This window comes from Rhinopithecus bieti, unplaced genomic scaffold, assembly GCF_001698545.2.
Source record: "Rhinopithecus bieti isolate Rb0 unplaced genomic scaffold, ASM169854v2 scaffold_13747, whole genome shotgun sequence".
NCBI lineage: Eukaryota > Metazoa > Chordata > Mammalia > Primates > Cercopithecidae > Rhinopithecus > Rhinopithecus bieti.
The window spans coordinates 32,843-51,465 of record NW_016807729.1 but is presented as its reverse complement, the minus strand read 5'-3'; the positions used below and the strand labels follow the sequence as shown (position 1 = coordinate 51,465).

The 18,623-nt window shown below is 47.6% G+C and overlaps 1 protein-coding gene across 1 annotated transcript; it reads left to right on the top strand.

The window, feature by feature from the left end:
• The first annotated feature begins 246 nt into the window (after nt 1-246).
• On the top strand, nt 247-17,473 carry LOC108536652 (uncharacterized). The gene is made up of 4 exons (XM_017883645.1): nt 247-379; nt 1,315-2,012; nt 13,472-13,611; nt 17,414-17,473. The coding sequence occupies exons 1-3, from the start codon at nt 247-249 to the stop codon at nt 13,502-13,504; spliced, it is 864 nt and encodes a 287-aa protein (XP_017739134.1). The 3' UTR covers nt 13,505-13,611; nt 17,414-17,473.
• The last annotated feature ends 1,150 nt before the right edge of the window (nt 17,474-18,623 follow it).

Sequence of the window (18,623 nt, the reverse complement as noted above, 5' to 3'; positions counted from 1 at the left end):
CTAGACAGCGCCAGATGTTGATCCCTATTTTACAACCCTGAGCAGACACAGAGTGTTGATTGGTGTATTGTACAATCCTTAGCTAGACATCAAAGGCTCTCCAAGCGCCCCACTAGAACTCAGGCAACCAGCTGCGGCTTCACCTAGTGGTCCTGCACCCGGGGTGCAGTGGAGCTGCCGCAGTCCACAGCTGCAACCTTGCCACTCCTCAGCCCCTTTGCGGCTGTCAGTGGGAACCCGGCGCCAATGGAGCAGGGCGCGCGCCCGTGCCAGGGAGGCTGCCCGTCAGTGCTGCCCCAGGCCGGCACTGCTGGGGGACTCAGCGCAACCTCCGCAGCTGCTGGCTCGGGTGCTACGCCCCTCACTGCCCTGCAGCTCAGTGTGCGCGGCCCGCCAAGCCCGCGCCCGCCCCCGCCGGAACTCGCGCTGGCCCCCGAGCACTTTGGGAGGGCGAGGCGGGTGGATCACGAGGTCAGGAGATGGAGACCATCCTGGCTAACACGGTGAAACCCCGTCTCTACTAAAAATACAAAATAATAGCAGGGCGTGTTGGCGAGCGCCTGTAGTCCCAGCTACTCGGAAGGCTGAGGCGGGAGAATAGCGTGAACCCGGGAGGCCGAGCTTGCAGTGAGCCGAAATCGCGCCACTGCACTCCAGCCTGGGCAACAGAGTGAGACTCTGTCTCAAAGAAAAAACAAACAAACGAACAAAAAAACAGACTGAACATCTTTCAGTACCTCCCATCCCCACTCCACCCGGCCCCGACTCAGCCACCCCTAACCCCGCCCCGCTTTGTACCACCCAAGCACATTTTGGGAACCTGATGCAGAAAGAGTCGGGGACGCTGGAGGCGAAGGGTTGATGACGCCGTGCGGTGGTCCTAGGTGCGCGTGCCCCTTCTTTGGAGTAGCCCTGGGGTCACAAGGATTTGAAGAGAAGCCCTCCCTTCCCACTGCTCCGCTTTCCCCGAGTGCCAGGCCCCTGTGGGCAGGCCCCCTGAGCAGGTCTGGTTGGTTGCTAAAACCTGCTAGGCCCAGACATGAACCCAGTCCTGGCTGGGCAGCGGCGGCGCGGGAGCAGAACACTCCTGAACCTGCATTCCCAGGAGCCTGCTCTCCCCGCCCGGAAGGAGCCGGCGGGAAACTCGCGGAGGCTGGGGCGGGGTCGCGCGGAGGAGCGTGGCTCACCAAGGCTCCACCCGCCGCGGTCACTGTTCGGGTGCTAATTCGCGCTGAGGAAGATTTGCCGTCACCTAGCCGCCGCGGGCCCGGGCGGAGAGGCGCAGGGCGCCGGGCAGCCTACCGTGACCGCGAGGAACGGTGCCCGGCCGGGCTTGCTATGCCTCCCGCTGCTGCGGTTCCCGCCGGCGACCGCCGCGTCACCGGGCGCTGCGCGGGTTGCTGCTGTTTTGCCTGTGGCTGCCGAGCGACCGCTTGGCCTTGCCTCTCGCGACGCCGCTGTCCGAGCTGCACGCGCAGTCGTCGGGCGTGGAGCAGCTGCCGGAGGAGTTTCGCCAGCAGCCGGACGACTCCCTGGCGGCAGATACCAGCTTCCTTCGGGTCCCGCTGGCCGTGCTGGGCTGGCGACAGTGCGGGGCGGCCTGCTGCTCCAAGCCGCGCTGCTCCGTGGCCGTGGTGGAGTTGCCCCGGCGGACCGCGCCTCTGGCCGCCGCACTGGGCTGCTACCTCTTCAACTGCACGGCGCGCGGCCGCAACATCTGCAGGCCGAGGGCAGCGAGCCGAGGCGGGGCGGATCGCCGCAGGAAGGTGGGGGAGCGGGTGCGGGCGAGCGCGAGTCCTAGGCTCGTCCTGCGCAGCCGCGGCTGGCTCCAGGCTCCAGCCTCACATCGTGGCGTCCCCGGAACCCGGCTGCTCACCCGAGGCTGCGGGCGCGTGGGCGCCGGCGGGAACCGCAGCAACTCCTCGCGCTGCACCGCGGCTACAGCAGCTACAACCTCAGCCGCGCCCCGGACGGCGTCGCCCCGGCCACCGCACGCGCCTCGCTTCGGCTGGGTAAGCGCGCGACTGTGGGGCCGGCCGAGGCCAGAGCACTCGGGTCCCGCAGCGCCCTCGCCAATGTGGAAGAGAAACACATTCGTGCTAAGTTGTTTTAGCTGCGAGCACCCAGAGGAATTTCTGGCGTTGGTTTCTCTGTCTTAGGGAAGAGGAAGCCCAGTAGATTGGCAGAAGCGGGCGGGCGCGGCGAAGTGCTACTGGAATTTTTCTAGGCTTGAGGAGGAAGGCTGATCTGAGGGGATTCTTGGAAATTTGGTTTAAAAGAAGAGAAAAGTTCAGGGAAAAAAGTTTATTTTAGTCTCATGGGTTGTATAAGGCATGGTTTGTGTTAAGTCATTGCAAGAGCAAAATCTAATTAGATGCCGAGCTTCTCATAACACCCGCCCCTGTTTCTCAACATGGCTTTCCTGACTCTCCCTGTGGTGGCTTTCATCAGACAGAAATGGGACGGGAAACTAGTGCTCCCTTTTATAAAAAGTGAAAAGAAGGGACTTTATTTTCGTTGAAAATAGAAAACTTTAAACCATGTTACTTAAGGACTAAAAATGATGCTGATTCGACAGTTTGACTTTTTGTAGATGCTCTGAAGGAGAGAATCAGGACACATACAGGAGGCACAAAAATGGTAGTGGTTGGACGTGAACGTCAAGGGAGGAATAAGAGATCTTGATTGTGCCCACGTGTGGTCATGCTCCGTGTGTTTAATCATGCTCTGTTGCTGTTTCATTTATAATAGCACGAATGATATCAGCAAAATGGGGGCAGAGCTCAACCCCTTTGAAAGTGTGGATTCTCCAAAACCTGTGGATCCATTAAAAGGGTCTGGAAATCTGTGTCCATCACATCCTGCTTCCCTCCCCACCTCTACCTTAGATGAGGCTCAGAACCACCGTCAGGGGAGCAGATACCAAAGGGCCACCCTGCGACTGCTTGGCCTTGAGGCAAACACTGGGAAGGACTCCGTAGCTTTCCCGCTGAAGTGGGAGCAGGCAGCACTTTCACTTGGACCCCCACCAGCATCGCTGAGGCCCACCACAGCTGTTCCACACACATCCTCTCTGCCCAAACACAGAGGAAAATATCCCAGCAGCAAAGAAACAAAGTCTCTTCTCTGTGTTCTCACTATTCACCTAGAGGAAACTGACATTGCCAAAGAGAGCTTTCCTATAAACCCAGAGGAAACCTTTTAGAAGGAAAATAAACAAGGAAAGAATATCCCGTAGAAAAAAATGTTGAAGTTTAGATTACTGTAAGAGGCTGCGCATGGTGGCTCATAACTGTAACTCCAGCACTTTGGGAGGCCAAGGCGGGTGAATCACTTGAGGACAGGAGTTAGAGACCAGCCTGGCCAACATGGCAAAACCCCGTGTCTACTAAAAAAAAAAAAACACACAAAGCCTGGCATGGTGGCGCGTGCCTGTGATCTCAGCTACTCAGGAGGGAGTACAGATCACGTCACAGCACTCCAGCCTGGGCAACAGAGGGAGACACTGTCTCAGAAACAAAAACAGAAACACTTTAGGTTACTATGAGAAGTTTCCAGGTTGTTTTTCCTCTTGCTTCCTTCGTTGCCCTTCCTTTCCCTGGGGGAGTTTGTCTAGGAGTTGTTTTGTAGGTGTTTGGGGATGAGAATAGGTGAGCATGGCGCTGGTCCCATTTCTGGGAGAACATTGCGGTGCTCAGACTTTCTGAGGTCTCAGCAACATGGAAACAAGGAAGGTGCGGCTCAGGCTCCTGTGGAGGCTCCCTTGTTCTCTCTGCGTGGAGGTCAAAAGTTTTTCCCCAGTGCCCTGTGTGTCCCCCGCCCAGATGTTTAACAGGTTGAAGTTGTTTATGCTTCTCGGACTAAGTGTTTCCTTCTTGAATTGTTCCTTTTTTTGGGAAACGTTATGAGCATGTGAAAATGGCTTAGAAGAGCCGTTGGAGAGGAGCTGTGACTGGATCCATCTGAGGTGGATAAAAGCATCATGAAGAAATGGTGACAAGATAGCACGAACTTACAGCAGGACACACCAGCCCTGTTTCATGCCCACATTTGTTGACTTTGGTGTTAGGTGATGTCCTCAGTCCTTTCCATGCATGAACTCACTCTGTCCTCACAACAACACAAAGGCCTAGGTTCTGTTATGATCCCTAGTGTATACAAAGGCTTGGCAAGAGAAAGCAAACTGCCCGAGGCTCACACAGCATGGGGGCTGTGGAGCCGGAACTCCTATGCTTTCTTCAGCAGCACCAGCAGAAGCGGAGAAAGGGACCACTGCTCTGGGACTGCGAGGGTAGAGGTAGGAAAGGCAGGAGGATGCCGGAACCAGTAGGGCATGCTGGAGAGAGGTGTCTTGCAGTGGCTGAGCCTGCCTGCTAGAGTCTGTAGAGCAGAGAGGGGTGCTTGAAGTTCTGGGGCCTGGCGTCTCCACAAACAAGTCCCTGCTCATCCTGGTGCCTGCTTGTCCTCCAGCCAAGGCTGTTGTGAGGTTCAAGAGTGGACATGCTTTGTGAGTTACGAAGGTGGCACGCATGTACATCATACTGTTCTAGGAACCTGGTTGGGTCATGCCCATGACTGGAGGGGTTGGGGGACTGGATGTCATGATAAAAAGTGAAGAACAGCAGGAGGGGAGGGAGGGAGGAGAGGTGGAAGCTGGAGGTGCTAGGATTCCAGAAGAGTGGGAATATAACCTCCAAGAGCTCAAGGACGAGAACCCTTATATTGTTGCTGCTGGATATTCAGCCTGAAGTCCAGTATCTCAGGGAAGGATTTGGGAAGTGGGTCCCTTGTGTGTTAGGGAAAATCAAAGCTGTTAGGCAGAGGTCTGCTCTCCTCTCTGCAGACCCACCTGCTGCCACCCCCAGCCTTTCCCTGTCTCCGCCAAGTGCAAAGGAAAGAGTTGACCTTCCCATTCAAAGCTAATCCCTCTGCAGGTGCCTGACCACTCTCCCTCTTGAAGGGCCTTACTTTCTCACATTTTCATCTTCTTTCTTTTGTGTTATAAACAAACAATTATGTTTGTTAAATAATAAGATAATTGGTTCGCAGTGTCAGGGAAAATAGACCTACAACTCTGACCATACACAAACAAATTCCAGATGGATTAAAGAATTAAATATTTTCTTTTAAATTAAGCCATAGATTACTCCATACATAGAAAAACTTAAAGGAAATAAACTTCCATACCCGGAAGGAAGACAGGTTTCAAATCAATTAAAGAGATCACAAAGAAAAGGATAGATTATATGCACATTTATGAAAACTTCCTATCGAGAAACAAAAGGAATTGCAAACAACAGTCTGGGAAAATGTGACATTAAAATATTTATTCATAGAGTTTATGGGCCAGGCACAGTGGTTCACACCTGTTATCCCAGCACTTTGGGAGGCCAACACAGGCAGATCTCTCGAGGCCAGGAGTTAGAAACCAGCCTGGCCAACATGGTGAAACTCCATCTGTACTAAAAGTAGAAAAATTAGCTGGGTGTGTTGACACATGCCTGTAGTAGCTAGAGCTACTGAGGAGACTTGAGACATGAGAATTGCTTAAACCCTGGAGGTGGAGGTTACAGTAAGCTGAGACTGCACCACTGGACTCCAGTCTGGGCAACAGAGCGAGACTCTGTCCCCTCTCCCCACTCAAAAAAAGAAAGAACTTATGAGTCAGCAAGAAAAATAAAATAAATGGACAAAGGACATGAGCAAACAGTTCCCAAAAGAGGAGGTATAGTGGATAAACATGGACAAATGTTCGACCTTAGAATCAAAGAAATGTAAATAAGGCCAGCTTTCATTTATTAACTCGGTAAAAATAGTTTTACTCATATTGACATGCATATGGACAACTTTATATACACTTCTGTGCTCACTGATGGTGTAAATTGGCACTTCTGTCTTGGAAACCAATTGGGAAATATGTGGCAGAAATCGTTAAAACATTCATTCATACTTCTGGAATATTTTTTAGGAAAATGATCCATGCTGAAGAGAACGTATGAGCAAAAAATGTTTATTATGGCATTATTTCTAATGGTGAAAAAAACAGTGACAAAGTAAATGTCCAGTAGTACAGATTAGGAAACTCAAGTGGCAGTTGTGAAGTTTATGTATTCACATGGGCAGTGCTAAGATATATGAAGAAATATCAATAACAGGAATATACCAATAAGTTGATGGATTAAATTCAGGATGTAAAATTATATTTATTGTAACTGGAATACACCTAGGGTTGTCTCGAGGTATAGTGGAAGGACAGAACCTTTGAGTTAGAAATATCTGGGCTGACAAATGTATCATCTGTGTGATACAGCTTAGCCTGTCTGAGCCTGGTTCCTGCATCAGTATTATGCAGATGATAATACCTACCTCAGAGATTTGTTGTGAAATGGTATCGTACCTGGTATAAGGAAATTTTAACCGCCCAATGTGTTCTTGCCCACTGCCTACACAGAGCTGATTTATCAAGACAGGGTAATTGCAATAGAGAAAAAGTTTAATTCACATAAAGCTGGTTATGGATAAACCACAAGACCAGATGAGCCAGTTTATCAGTCTAGGTACTGCCAACTGGGTGCTGCCAACCATCGAGGACAGTCAGGGTCTATAAAATATCTCAAGCACTGACCTTAGGTTTTATAATAGTGATGCCTATACCATAATTTCTAATCTTTTTGCTAATTTCTTAGTTTTGCAGACAGTCCAGTTCCCCAGGAAAGAAAGGGGTTTATTTGGGGAAAGGGCTGTTACCATCTTTTTGTCTTTTTACTTTTTTTTTTTGAGACAGGGACTCCCTTTGTTACCCAGGCAGGAGTGAATTGGCACAGTCTTGGCTCACTGTAGCTTCAAATTCCTCAGCCCCTCAAGTAACTGGGATTATAGGTGTGTGCCACCACACCAGGCTACTTTTTGTATTTTTAGTAGAGATGGGGTTTCACCATGTTGTCCAGGCTGCTCTGGAACTCCTGGGCTCAAGCAATCTGCCTACCTCAGCCTCCTAAAGTGCTGGGATTACAAACATGAATCATCACACCCGGCCTCGTCTTTGTTTCAAAGTCAAACTGTAAACCAAGTTCCTCCCAAAGTTAGTTCGGCCTATGCCCAGGAATGGACAAGGACAGCTTGGAGATTAGAAGCCACATGGAGTCGGTCAGATCTCTTTCACTGTTATAATTTTCTCAGCTATAATTTTTGCAAAGGCAGTTTCAAAATCTCCCAGTAAATGGCAACTATTATAATTATTATCAGCAGCACCATAGGGAGAAGGACTAGATCAGTACATACCAAAAATCACAATAATCATACTGGGGTTGCGAATACTTTTTTTTCTAAAGTGTTGCAGTTGGAAATCCATGATGGATTTTGACTGCATGTATCTGAGCCTCTTCCCTTAGTCTGGCCCCACTTCCGCCCCACTTCCGTACCCTGACTTCAGGGTTCTTTCCAGTTGCTCCGCCTGAGCTATACCACTCGTTCCCACACAGCACAGTGAACATCTTCCTTGTCATGGAGGCTCTGTGCACAGTAGTGTGACGTGAATGAGGCTGGTTGATATTATATTACACTTCTCTGAATACAATGCCACCTGATATGCTCACTCTAAATCGGCAGGAGTCTTATTTTACCTCTGTAGGGTGTTTAGTTTTCAAAAGAAACCAGTGTTTCCCTAGTACTTAAAATGGGTTTATTACATTTTTTTGACAAAAATTCAAAATTACGTTTATCTTATTCTTCATTAGCAAGTCACACATTTTAAAATGGTGGCACACTACCTTAATCTTCCTGTTGTTATTTGTTTTTATTTTAAGGGCTATTTCTGGGTAGATTAGCTCTGAGTTATTTTAAGATTCATGTTATTTCAAGATTCATGCTGTTTTAAGATTATATTATTTCATATTCATCAGTGATCAATTTAGAAGATAGGATGATTTCACTAGGCTTAGAGTGAATGGTTCTGGGACAACTGGATGCCACATGCAGAAGAATGAGGCAGACCCCTTCCTTACAGCACACACGAAAACTAGCTCTAGATGAATGGCAGATGTCCACCTAAGACATGAAACTATGAAAGTCTCAGAAGAAAACAGCAGTTGGCAAAGGCTTCTTAAGTACTGTATGCCAGTAGTGCAAATGACAAAATAAAAGGTAGTTTAATTTCATTTCATGAAAATGTAAAACTTTTGTGCTTCCAAAAGGACTCCATTTAGAATGTAAAAAAAAAAACAAAAACAAAACAAAACAAAAAAAACTTACAGAATGAGAGAATATATTTGAAAATCATGTATCTGGCCAGGGACTGGTATCCTGTATATATAAAGAACTCTTGCAACTCAATATTATAAAGTGAAATAACCCAATTTAAATATAGGCAAGGAATTTGAATAGACGTTTCTCTGAAGTGAGACAGGTATACTACATGGTGGTTGCAAAAGAATAGAAAATTTTAGGCAGAAGTTTCAGATGACTAGCTAAAGGAATCTGCTAAAATATCTGCAGAGGCTGTGGGCTGTTAAGATGCTGAAAAACAGCATGTGGACCAACCTGGCTAAGAATGAGTGGACACAACATGGCCCTGGATTTAAAAAGCACATCCAGAAATTCAAGAAAACTAACTTTTTAGAAATTAATGTGAAGAGGTAAATAATTCCATAATGCAGCACAGCTCCTCCTCCTCCTGCAAAGCCAGGACCTCCAGGTGTTTCCCTTTCACCCTCTGTTCTCAGCCTCAGGCAGCTTCTCTTGCCCCCTTGTCCCCTGCAGGCAACCCCTAGGTCCCTCTGGAGACTGAAGCAGCTCAGGCCCAGAGTTCCTTCATCACTTTCTAAATATATGGTCTAATCCATATGAGACTCAGATCTGTGAAGGGCTGGATTTCCATGGGCACGGGACCTGAGGGAGCGTTCTCCTTCCACCTGGCGCTCACTTTAGAGCACAGCCATCCATGGTCAACCAGGCCTGAGTCTGCGGCTGCACCCCCTCTCCATGCGGCTTGTCCCTGTGGTCACTTCATCCACGCACAACTGAGGAATCCCCAGCACATCCTTGTCTCAGTCACCATGGAGGCATCTGGAACTGTAGGCAGAAGTGGGAGGGAGGTGGGGGGCCCAGTGGCCCCTGGCTGTGGAGAACAGCTTAGCCTGGGGTGAAGACTGGGTAGAGCCTCTGAGTCCCACTCTGCCCCCAGTCACTCAGCTCATTCCTCATTGAATGAAAAAAAATAGGCACAGACCTCTCACTCCACACAGTCTTCAAGTGGGGAAGACCTGCACCTGGTGACCATCAATCCCCAGGGTCCTGAGGCTGTGGGAAAGGGGAGGAGGCCTAGACAAAGCCGAGGGCCTGTCTCTGCTTGAGGATGTGGATATGGGATGGCAGCCACCTCTGTGACTGTGCAGGGACACAGGAGCCTAGAAGGTTCTGGCCTGATGCACTAGAGCCTCTGTCCAGGAAGGGCCACGTGGAGGGTGGTCTGGAGAATAACACACATGGTGGTGGGCAGTTCTCAGACTTGGGAGTTCTTACACTTGGGTGGGAGTGTAAATTAGTTCAACCATTGTGGAAGACAGTGCAGCGATACCTCAAGGATCTGGAACGAGTAATACCGTTTGACCCAGCAATCCCATTGCTGGGTATATAGCCAAAGGATCATAAATCATTCTACTATAAAAAACGTACACAAAGATGTTTATTGCAGCACTGTTTACAATAGCAAAGACTTGGAACCAACCCGAATGCCCATCAATAATAGACTGGATAAAGAAAACGTGGCATATATGTACCAGGCAACTATGCAGCCATAAAAAAGAATGAGTTCATGTCCTTTGCAGGGACATGAATGAAGCTGGAAACCATCATTCTCAGCAAACTAACACAAGAACAGAAAACCAAACACCGAATGTTCTCATTCATAAGTGGGAGGTCACCAGTGAGAACACATGGACACAGGAAGGAGAACATCACACACCGGGGCCTGTCAAGGGGTTGGGGTCAAGGGGAGAGAGAGCATTAGAACAAATACCTAATGCATGTGGGGCTTAAAACCTAGATGACAGGTTGATAGGTGCAGAAAACCACCATGGCAAATGTATACCTATGTAACAAACCTGCACGTTCTGCACATGTATCCAAGAACTTAAAGTAAAATTAAAAAATAAAAATGAACAAATAAAATCAATTGACATGAGGCAAAAAAGTGGGTTTAACTGACACAGGCAAGAGAGAACTCTGCACTATAAACTCTAACCCTGCCCTACAAAAATAAACTCTAGTCATTTAAAATAATCATAAGGTGTATGATCATAATTTTATAAAAATTACACATGATTCTACTAAAACCCTAACATTAAACTGTGCATAATGGAATTTCAGATGATTTCCACCTGTTCTTTATATCCTTCTTTTTTGTTCCATTTTGAAGTGACATTTTTTGTTTATTCTCTGGAAGTCATTGCTCCCAGCCGTCCCCTTCTGCACCCACCAGTTCCTTTTCCAGGGTCTACCCAAGCCCTTTCCCTGGCCTGAAACTGTGACTTCCTTGGCACTGAAGGCACAAGAGCTGCATTCAGCCTTGGGAGAGAGGAGGACAAGAGCAGGTTGTGGAGATGGTCTCAGCATTTCAGAGGAATCTAAGAGCACCCAGTCTCCATTGCAGATGGCTGCATTTCTCCACATGTTATCTACAAGCAAGACAAACTTAACCCCTTTCCTGATTGGTTTCTCACTCTTCTCGACTCCTATTTGAAAATTCATATTCTTCCACCTAATATTTCTTTCTGCCTCTTGTCTTCACAATATATTCTGATTTATTGTGCCCAGGAAACACTGGCCTCACCATGTCCTAAGTTACCATCTAAAGTGTAGTGAATAAATGGAAAACAAAGAGGCCCCTGCCCTATCACTGCCTCTCATACATTCACTCACAGGGTAAGTACAGCCTCAGCACCAACAGTGAGCTGTGCTGTGGACACTTCTCTCAGGAAAACAGACAAAATTCCTGCTCCAGTGGGGACAGCAGGTGAACATAATGAGCAGGTGCATTGCATCGGACATAGGAAGGTGACAGATGATTCAGGTGGCGGGGAGCCAGGTAGTGGAGAGGTAGCGTAGGAGGGGAGTCCCCAGGTTCTCAATAGCCTAAACAGGAAGGACTCCCCAAAAAGTAACCTGTGTGTCCTGGCTTCATGAAGGTGAGCATTCCCGCAGGAGGCTGAGCCCGTCAAATGTACTGGAGTGGTCCAGGGAAAATCCAGAAGGTGCCTTTGTAACATTTTCAAGACAACCCTAAAACAAAAGAAATACCAAAGAATGTATTCATTAAGTAGTCAGGAGCAAACAATAAATATTTATGACCTAGCAATTTTATTGCCATTTAAGAAAATATTTCACATAAATTGAAAAAGTAGTATGTTTATTTCATTCATTCTTTATTTTATTATACTTTATGTTCCAGGGTACATGTGCACAACGTGCAGATTTGTTATATATATATACATGTGCCATGTTGGTGTGCTGCACCCATTAACTCGTCATTTACATTAGGTATATCTCCTAATGCTTTCCCTGTCACCTCTTCCCATCCCACAACAGGCCCCAGTGTATAATGTTCCCCTTACTGTGTCCAAGTGATCTCATTGTTCAGTTCCCACCTATGAGTGAGAACATGTGGTGTTTAGTTTTCTGTTCTTGCGATAGTTTGCTGAGAATGATGGTTTACAACTGCATCCATGTCCCTACAAAGACACAAACTTATCCTTTTTAATGGCTGCATAGTATTCCATGGTGTATATGTGCCACATTTTCTTAATCCAGTCTGTCATTGATGGACGTTTGGGTTGGTTCCAAGTCTTTGCTATTGTGAATAGTGCACAATAAACATACGTGTGCATGTGTCTTTATAGCAGCGTGATTCATAATCCTTTGGGTATATACCCAGTAATGGGATGGCTGGGTCAAATGGTATTTCTAGTTCTAGATCCTTGAGGAATTGCTGCGCTGTCTTCCAAAATGGTTGAACTAGTTTACAGTCCCACCAACAGTGTAGAAGTGTTCCTATTTCTCCACATCCTCTCCAGCACCTGTTGTTTCCTGATTTTTTAATGATTGCTATTCTAACTGGTGTGAGATGGTATCTCATTGTGGTTTTGATTTGCATTTCTCTGATGGCTAGTGATGATGAGCATTTTTTCATGTGTCTGTTGGCTGTATGAATGTCTTCTTTTGAGAAGTGTCTGTTCATTTCCTTTGCCCACTTTTTGATGGGGTTGTTTGTTTTTTTCTGTTAAATTTGTTTGAGTTCTTTGTAGGTTCTGGTTAGCCATTTGTCAGATGAGTAGGTTAGAAAAATTTTCTCCCATTCTGTAGGTTGCCTGTTCACTCTGATGGTAGTTTCTTTTGCTGTGCAGAAGCTCTTTAGTTTAATTAGATCCCATTTGTCAATTTTGGCTTTTGCTGCCGTTGCTTTTGGTGTTTTAGACATGAAGTCCTTGCCCATGCCTATGTCCTGAATGGTATTACCTAGATTTTCTTCTAGGGTTTTTATGGTTTTAGGTCTAATATTTAAGTCTCTGATCCATCTTGAATTAATTTTTGTATAATGAGTAAGGAAGGGATCGGGTTTCAGCTTTCTACTTATGGCTAGTCAGTTTTCCCAGCAGCATTTATTAAATAGGGAATCCTTTACCCATTTCTTGTTTTTGTCAGGTTTTTGTCAAAGATCAGATAGTTGTAGATGTGAGGTATTATTTCTGAGGGCTCTGTTCTGTTCCATTGGTCTATATCTCTGTTTTGGTACCAGTACCATGCTATTTTGGTTACTGTAGCCTTGTAGTATAGTTTGAAGTCAGGTAGCGTGATGCCTCCAGCTTTGTTCTTTTGACTTAGGATTGTCCTGGCAATGCGGGCTCTTATTTCATTCTTAAATAAGCACAAATGTTTACTAATGGACATGAGTACCTACTGGGCACTGAACAACTTCTCAAACCTTGGAAGCAGATTGGACACAGCCACCCTCATTTCCTATTTCATATCTATTTTTTCAGGGATTCTTGTTTTTGTTTTTGTGTTTTTATCATAGCAACTGTTGAAATCACAGACTGTAAAACTACAATGTCGTCTAAAGCAATGGTGCATAGTCAGTCTAATGTTGAAACTATGAAATACTTTGGACCAGTGCTTCCTGTGGTGTCCAGCAGATGGCACCGCTAATCTTTCAAATATTTCAATAAGCCCAGAGTGTTTGTTCACATTGAGTTTGTGCCCTAAGCTCCTTGGCACACAGCTTGTGACATCATGGTGGATGATGGGTCAATAAAGAGTTTATTTTAGAGGGTTGGGGCAGTTCCTCCCATCCTGCAGATCAAGATGCCTTGAGGGCAAAGAGCAGAGGGGTGCTCTCTGGTGGCCCAGCAGTTCTGCCCCAGGGGAGAGGTTTCTCTTCTACTACAGCGAAAACCCACAGGACTCTGCTTCATCCCAGAACCAAGGATACCAGAAAGGAAGGTCAGAGTGAGGAGGTGTCTGAGTCTTTCAGATCACACAGTGACATCACACAGTGACAACCGGCTTGATGGCTTCAGAAATCCTTCATGAGCTGGGAGACAGCCCCGGAGGTGATAGGTGAGTGGGCAGCATGGGCCAGACATGACAACTCTCGAGATGACACCCAGTTTCTCCTGTGTGTTCATGTATGTCTGTGTGTGCACGTGTGTGTGTATGTGTGTTTGAGTGCCTGTGTGTGCATATGTGTGTGTGCCTGTGTAGTGTGCGTGTGTGAGACTGTGCATACATGTCTGTGTATGTGTGAGACTGTATGTGCATATCTCTGTGTGTCTCTGTGTGTGTGGAAGCATATACTATATGTATATGTATGAATGGTGAATTGATTTCCTGGTTGATTTACTGTGAAGGGAGACAGGGACCCCAAGACAGGTTCCTGCCCACCCTTTCTCCCCTATTGTCCCTCCAGACATTCCTTCCTCCCTGTGGAAAGAGTCTACCCAGTAACTGAGGGTTCATTACTGCAGACTTCTCACAGCTCCCCAAAGTTCTATGATTTTGCACCCCCAAGTCTCCTCCTCATGCTTGTCCCTCTGTCGGGTGCCCTGTCTTCTCCTCCCATCTGGCCATGCTGTATTCTTCCAATTCCTAGAAGAACAATCTGAAATGTCACCTCCCAAGAAGCCTCCATGCAACTCCCCAGGCGGAATGAGTCACCCCCTCTTCTGTCCTCTCATACCCCCAACCACCTCGAGGACAACACATCAGCACACCAGCCACGTGGATGTTTGTTTCTGTCCCTGAATTCTAAGTTCCTGGAGGACTGGACACATCCATCACCCACGTGTAAACCCAGCACCTAGCACAGTGCCTGCCAAACGATAGGATTTAAGACACATGGCAGGAATCCAATCATCAGACTATCAAAGGGCTGCTAGAACTCAGAAAGGGATCCCCATAATTTGGGGAATTGAACAAAGGTCTTCATTTCTGTTCTTTCCAGCACCAACCTCCATGGCTCCACTCATCTCTACTCCTTCCCCCTATTAAGATTGGCAGGTCGGCCGGGCGCGGTGGCTCAAGCCTGTAATCCCAGCACTTTGGGAGGCCGAGATGGGCGGATCACGAGGTCAGGAGATCGAGACCATCCTGGCTAACACGGTGAAATCCCGTCTCTACTAAAAAATACAAAAAACTAGCCGGGCGAGGTGGCGGGCACCTGTAATCCCAGCTACTCCAGAGGCTGAGGCAGGAGAATGGCGTAAACCCGGGAGGCGGAGCTTGCAGTGAGCTGAGATCCGGCCACTGCACTCCAGTCTGGGCGACAGAGCGAGACTCCGTCTCAAAAAAAATAAAAAAAATAAAATAATAAAATAAAAGATTGGCAGGTCAGGAGAGGGGTAGGGGCAGGAGCAGCTACACCTGGTCTCTTCCACCACTCACGGTGGGCTGCACCCTTGGCGAGACCTGGTGAGCATGACAGCCCCTGGGCGTAGGGGACCTGGAGCCTCCGAAGCCCCACGGAGACCAGCAGGAGCTGTTCAACCACTTGCGGAGACTGCCAGAGAGTGCTTCAAGGACTGCATGGAGCTCTGGAGAAGCGGGGAGTTCAGGGCCCTCTTTTGTGAAGGATGAGAAATTTAGGCAGGATCGTGTCTACAAAAGAGGCTGTCACTTTGGCTTATCAATACTTTCACCTCCTTACAGCTTCCAGAACAGAGTGCGCGCTTTACTTGTTTTTATGGATTATTGTGTCACCAAAATAAGAGTGCAGAATCACTCTAAAGATTTGAAACTTCTTCAAGATTTGACGAATGCACAACATTTGAATGCCACATCTATTTTTAGGAAGCTGTGGCTGAAGAAAGCATTTTATTGTATAGCATTCCCCAAATTACTTATATGGAATTTTAATCTACATAATGTCATACAACCATGTGAAAAGTAAAAACTAAAAAGCAATGACTTTTTGGGCCAGGAGTGGTGGCTCATGCCTGTAATCCCAGAACTTTGGGAGGCCAATGTTGGAGGATCGCTTGAGGCTAGGAGTTGGAGATCAGCCACAGCAAGCAACATGGTGAGACCTTGTCTCTACAGATTATTTTAAAAATTAACCAAGTGTAGTAGCATGTGACTGTAGTAGCAGCTCCTCAGGAGGCTAAGGTAGGAGGATCTCTTGAGCCTGGGCAACAGTGTGAGAGCCCGTCTCAAAGAAAACAACAACAACTGCAGCAGAAATAACAAAATTTAACCCCAATAAACTAAATTGGTGGAAGAATTGTGGGACCCAAAATGACCAAAGAATGCGATTTTTCACTTTTGATGAAGTAAAGGGTCTGCTGAGTATCAGTATTCCCAGAATGTTCCATCTCATGAAATATCATTTCCTCTGGTGAATCCACTCCTTAGACCAGACCAGGTCCTCTGAAAAGCAGGCGCCTACATGGGATTCACATGAGGGGATTTCATTGGGAGAAACCCTGGGAGAACCATTAGCAGGAGGCAGTTCTGACCCCGAGTGCAGGAGGGAGGGACAGGAGGTTGGGCAAGTGCATCCTACACTACAGTGAATGGTGCTGGGACAGCTGGATGGTGCATGCAGAAGAATGACGCGGATCCCTTCCTTACAGCACACACAAAAACTAGCTCTAAATGAATGGCAGATGTCCACCTAAGACATGAAACAATGAAAGTCTCAGAAGAAAACAGCAGTATTGTTGTGATCCTGGATTTGGCAAATGCTTCTTAAGCACTGTATGCCAATAGCACAAATGGCAAAATAAAAGGTAGTTTAATTTCATTTCATGCAAATGTAAAACTTTTGTGCTTCAAAAAGGACTCCATTCATAAGGTTAAAAAAAACTTATAGAATGAGAGGAAGTATTTGAAAATCGTGTATCTAGGAAGGGACTGGTATCCTGAATATATAAAGAACTCTTGCAACCCAATATTATAAAGCAAAATAACCCAACTAAATATATGCAAAGAATTCAAAAAGATGTTTCTCCAAAGTGAGACAGGTGTAATACAGTGTGCTCACAAAAGAAGAGAAAATTTTAGGCAGCAGTTTCAGGTGACTAGGAAAAGGAATCTGATGAAATATCTGCAGAGGCTGTGGGCTGATAAAATCCTAAAAGACAGAGTATGGACCAAGCTGGCTAAGAATGAGTGGACCCAACATGGCCCTGGGTTTGACCTCGGTTTCACCTAGGACCCTATTATAATACTAAACACACACCCACCAGTGTCCTGGCAATTCTGAGAACACCGATATTTGGCGTAAAAATGGGTGGCACCACAGTTCTGAGAAATCTCCACCTTCTTTCAGGAATTTTCATGAATACTGTATCCCTTGGTTAAAGAAATCCAGAAAGGTGGCAGCCCCAAACCCCCTTGCACCTGCCTCTCTCTTGAGTTCTCTTGCACTCCCTTTACATGAGTGTGTACTTTTCCTTTTACAAAAAAATCTCCATCGTGTCTCTATTTTCCCACTGGTTCTAGAATTCATTTCCCCAGGCAGTGTCAAGAGCCCGACACCGGCTGGGGTCGAGGTATCATCAGAGTTTGGGGACCATCCGTTGCCCACTGACATCAGAAGAAGAATGCAAATGGCAGTGAACCCAGGAAGAGGTGCTCAGTGTCCACAGCCCTCAGGGCAATGCCAACAGCACCTACAAGGGGACGCCTTACCCTGCTGGAATGGGTGACCCCAAACACAGTGAGGGTGGATGCGGTGGCGCCTGCGTTCCTTGCAAGGTGGAGAGGAGGAGATGGAGAGTTGGTAGAGTGTAGGCGCTGTGCTTGTGTCATCCCCTTCCCATTTTCCTGGCGGAGGTTTCTCTTTGTTTTCTGGCTCTACCTGCTTCCTTCGTCTCCCTTTCTCTGATTTGCCCTCCCATCGTTCATTTCCAACCATCCCAAGGTTTTCTCTGCTTCACGACGTCCATGCTCCGGGCCCTCAGCCCAGTGGAGAAACCAGGAGCCCTGGACCGCGAGCGACGGGGTCCGGGAGGAGTCAACCGGAAGCCCCTGTTGGACCCTGGGCACTCAGGACCTAGTGCGCCCCGGGCGCCCTCCCGCAGCAGCCCCAGGGCAAGGAGGATGCAGGTCATCGCGGCGGCCACACTGTCGGATCCCCAGAGATCTGAGCGGGATGAGGACGTCTCCACACTGAGCCGGTGGCAAAGTCCCCGCGAGGATATAGGAGGAACCTCGTGCTCTTCACCCCACTCGGGCTCGTATTTCCTGTGTCCTCCTGCCACGGTTCCTTGCCGCGACTGGCGAGTCCTCCCAGGTCTTCGAAAGGCCGTTTTGTCCGGAGGCTGTGGACTCGGAGGCCCGGGAGCATCGACCGGCAGCATGGCACCCACTCCGCAGTCTCCATCGGGCAGGACCCGGGTCCGGAGCTCGGGCAGAGCGGGCGTCCTGGGAGGAGCGCGCAGAACCTTGAGAGGACGCGAAAGGATGGAAATTGAAACCCTGTGTGCGAATTTTCCCCGAAAGACAACTGTGGTTGAAATCAAAAATCCCCTATAATACCCACCCTGTGACAACACCGTTGGGTAAATATCTAGAAAAAGTGTCTCATCACTGTGGCAGACCCGCACACCGCTGCCTGGGTTCTGCATCCCCGGACCCTTGTGGCCCCAAACAGATCAGGCGAGCCCACCCTGTGACCATCCCTGGGACTCCCGGCCCCACTCTTCCATACTACTTCACCTCCACATTTTTACCTGCTTCAGAATCGAAACTATGAAAAGTCATGTGTGAAAAGCTCCCCAGCCCCTGCCTGCATCCACTCTCATTGGCCACATGCCTGGGAGGAAAGTTTGATTCTTCTCATCTTTCCAGGGAGTGTTTATACATACATTTCAAACACGTATAAGTACATATTCTTAATGCAGACTTGGATATTTTTGACTCTATGAACCCTGTCACCCTGTCCCTCAGGAAGCCTGTAACAGTTTCCCCTCCTTCTACAGTGGATGTTTCACCCTCCTCTGTCCAAGTTGGGTCTTCACAATCACAGACAAGAGTGTCACCAGCATTGCTATCCCATGACATGAGACACTTTAAAGGTGCATTAATTTGCACAGCAATTCTGTGTCTGGAAATCTATTCTACACAATTGA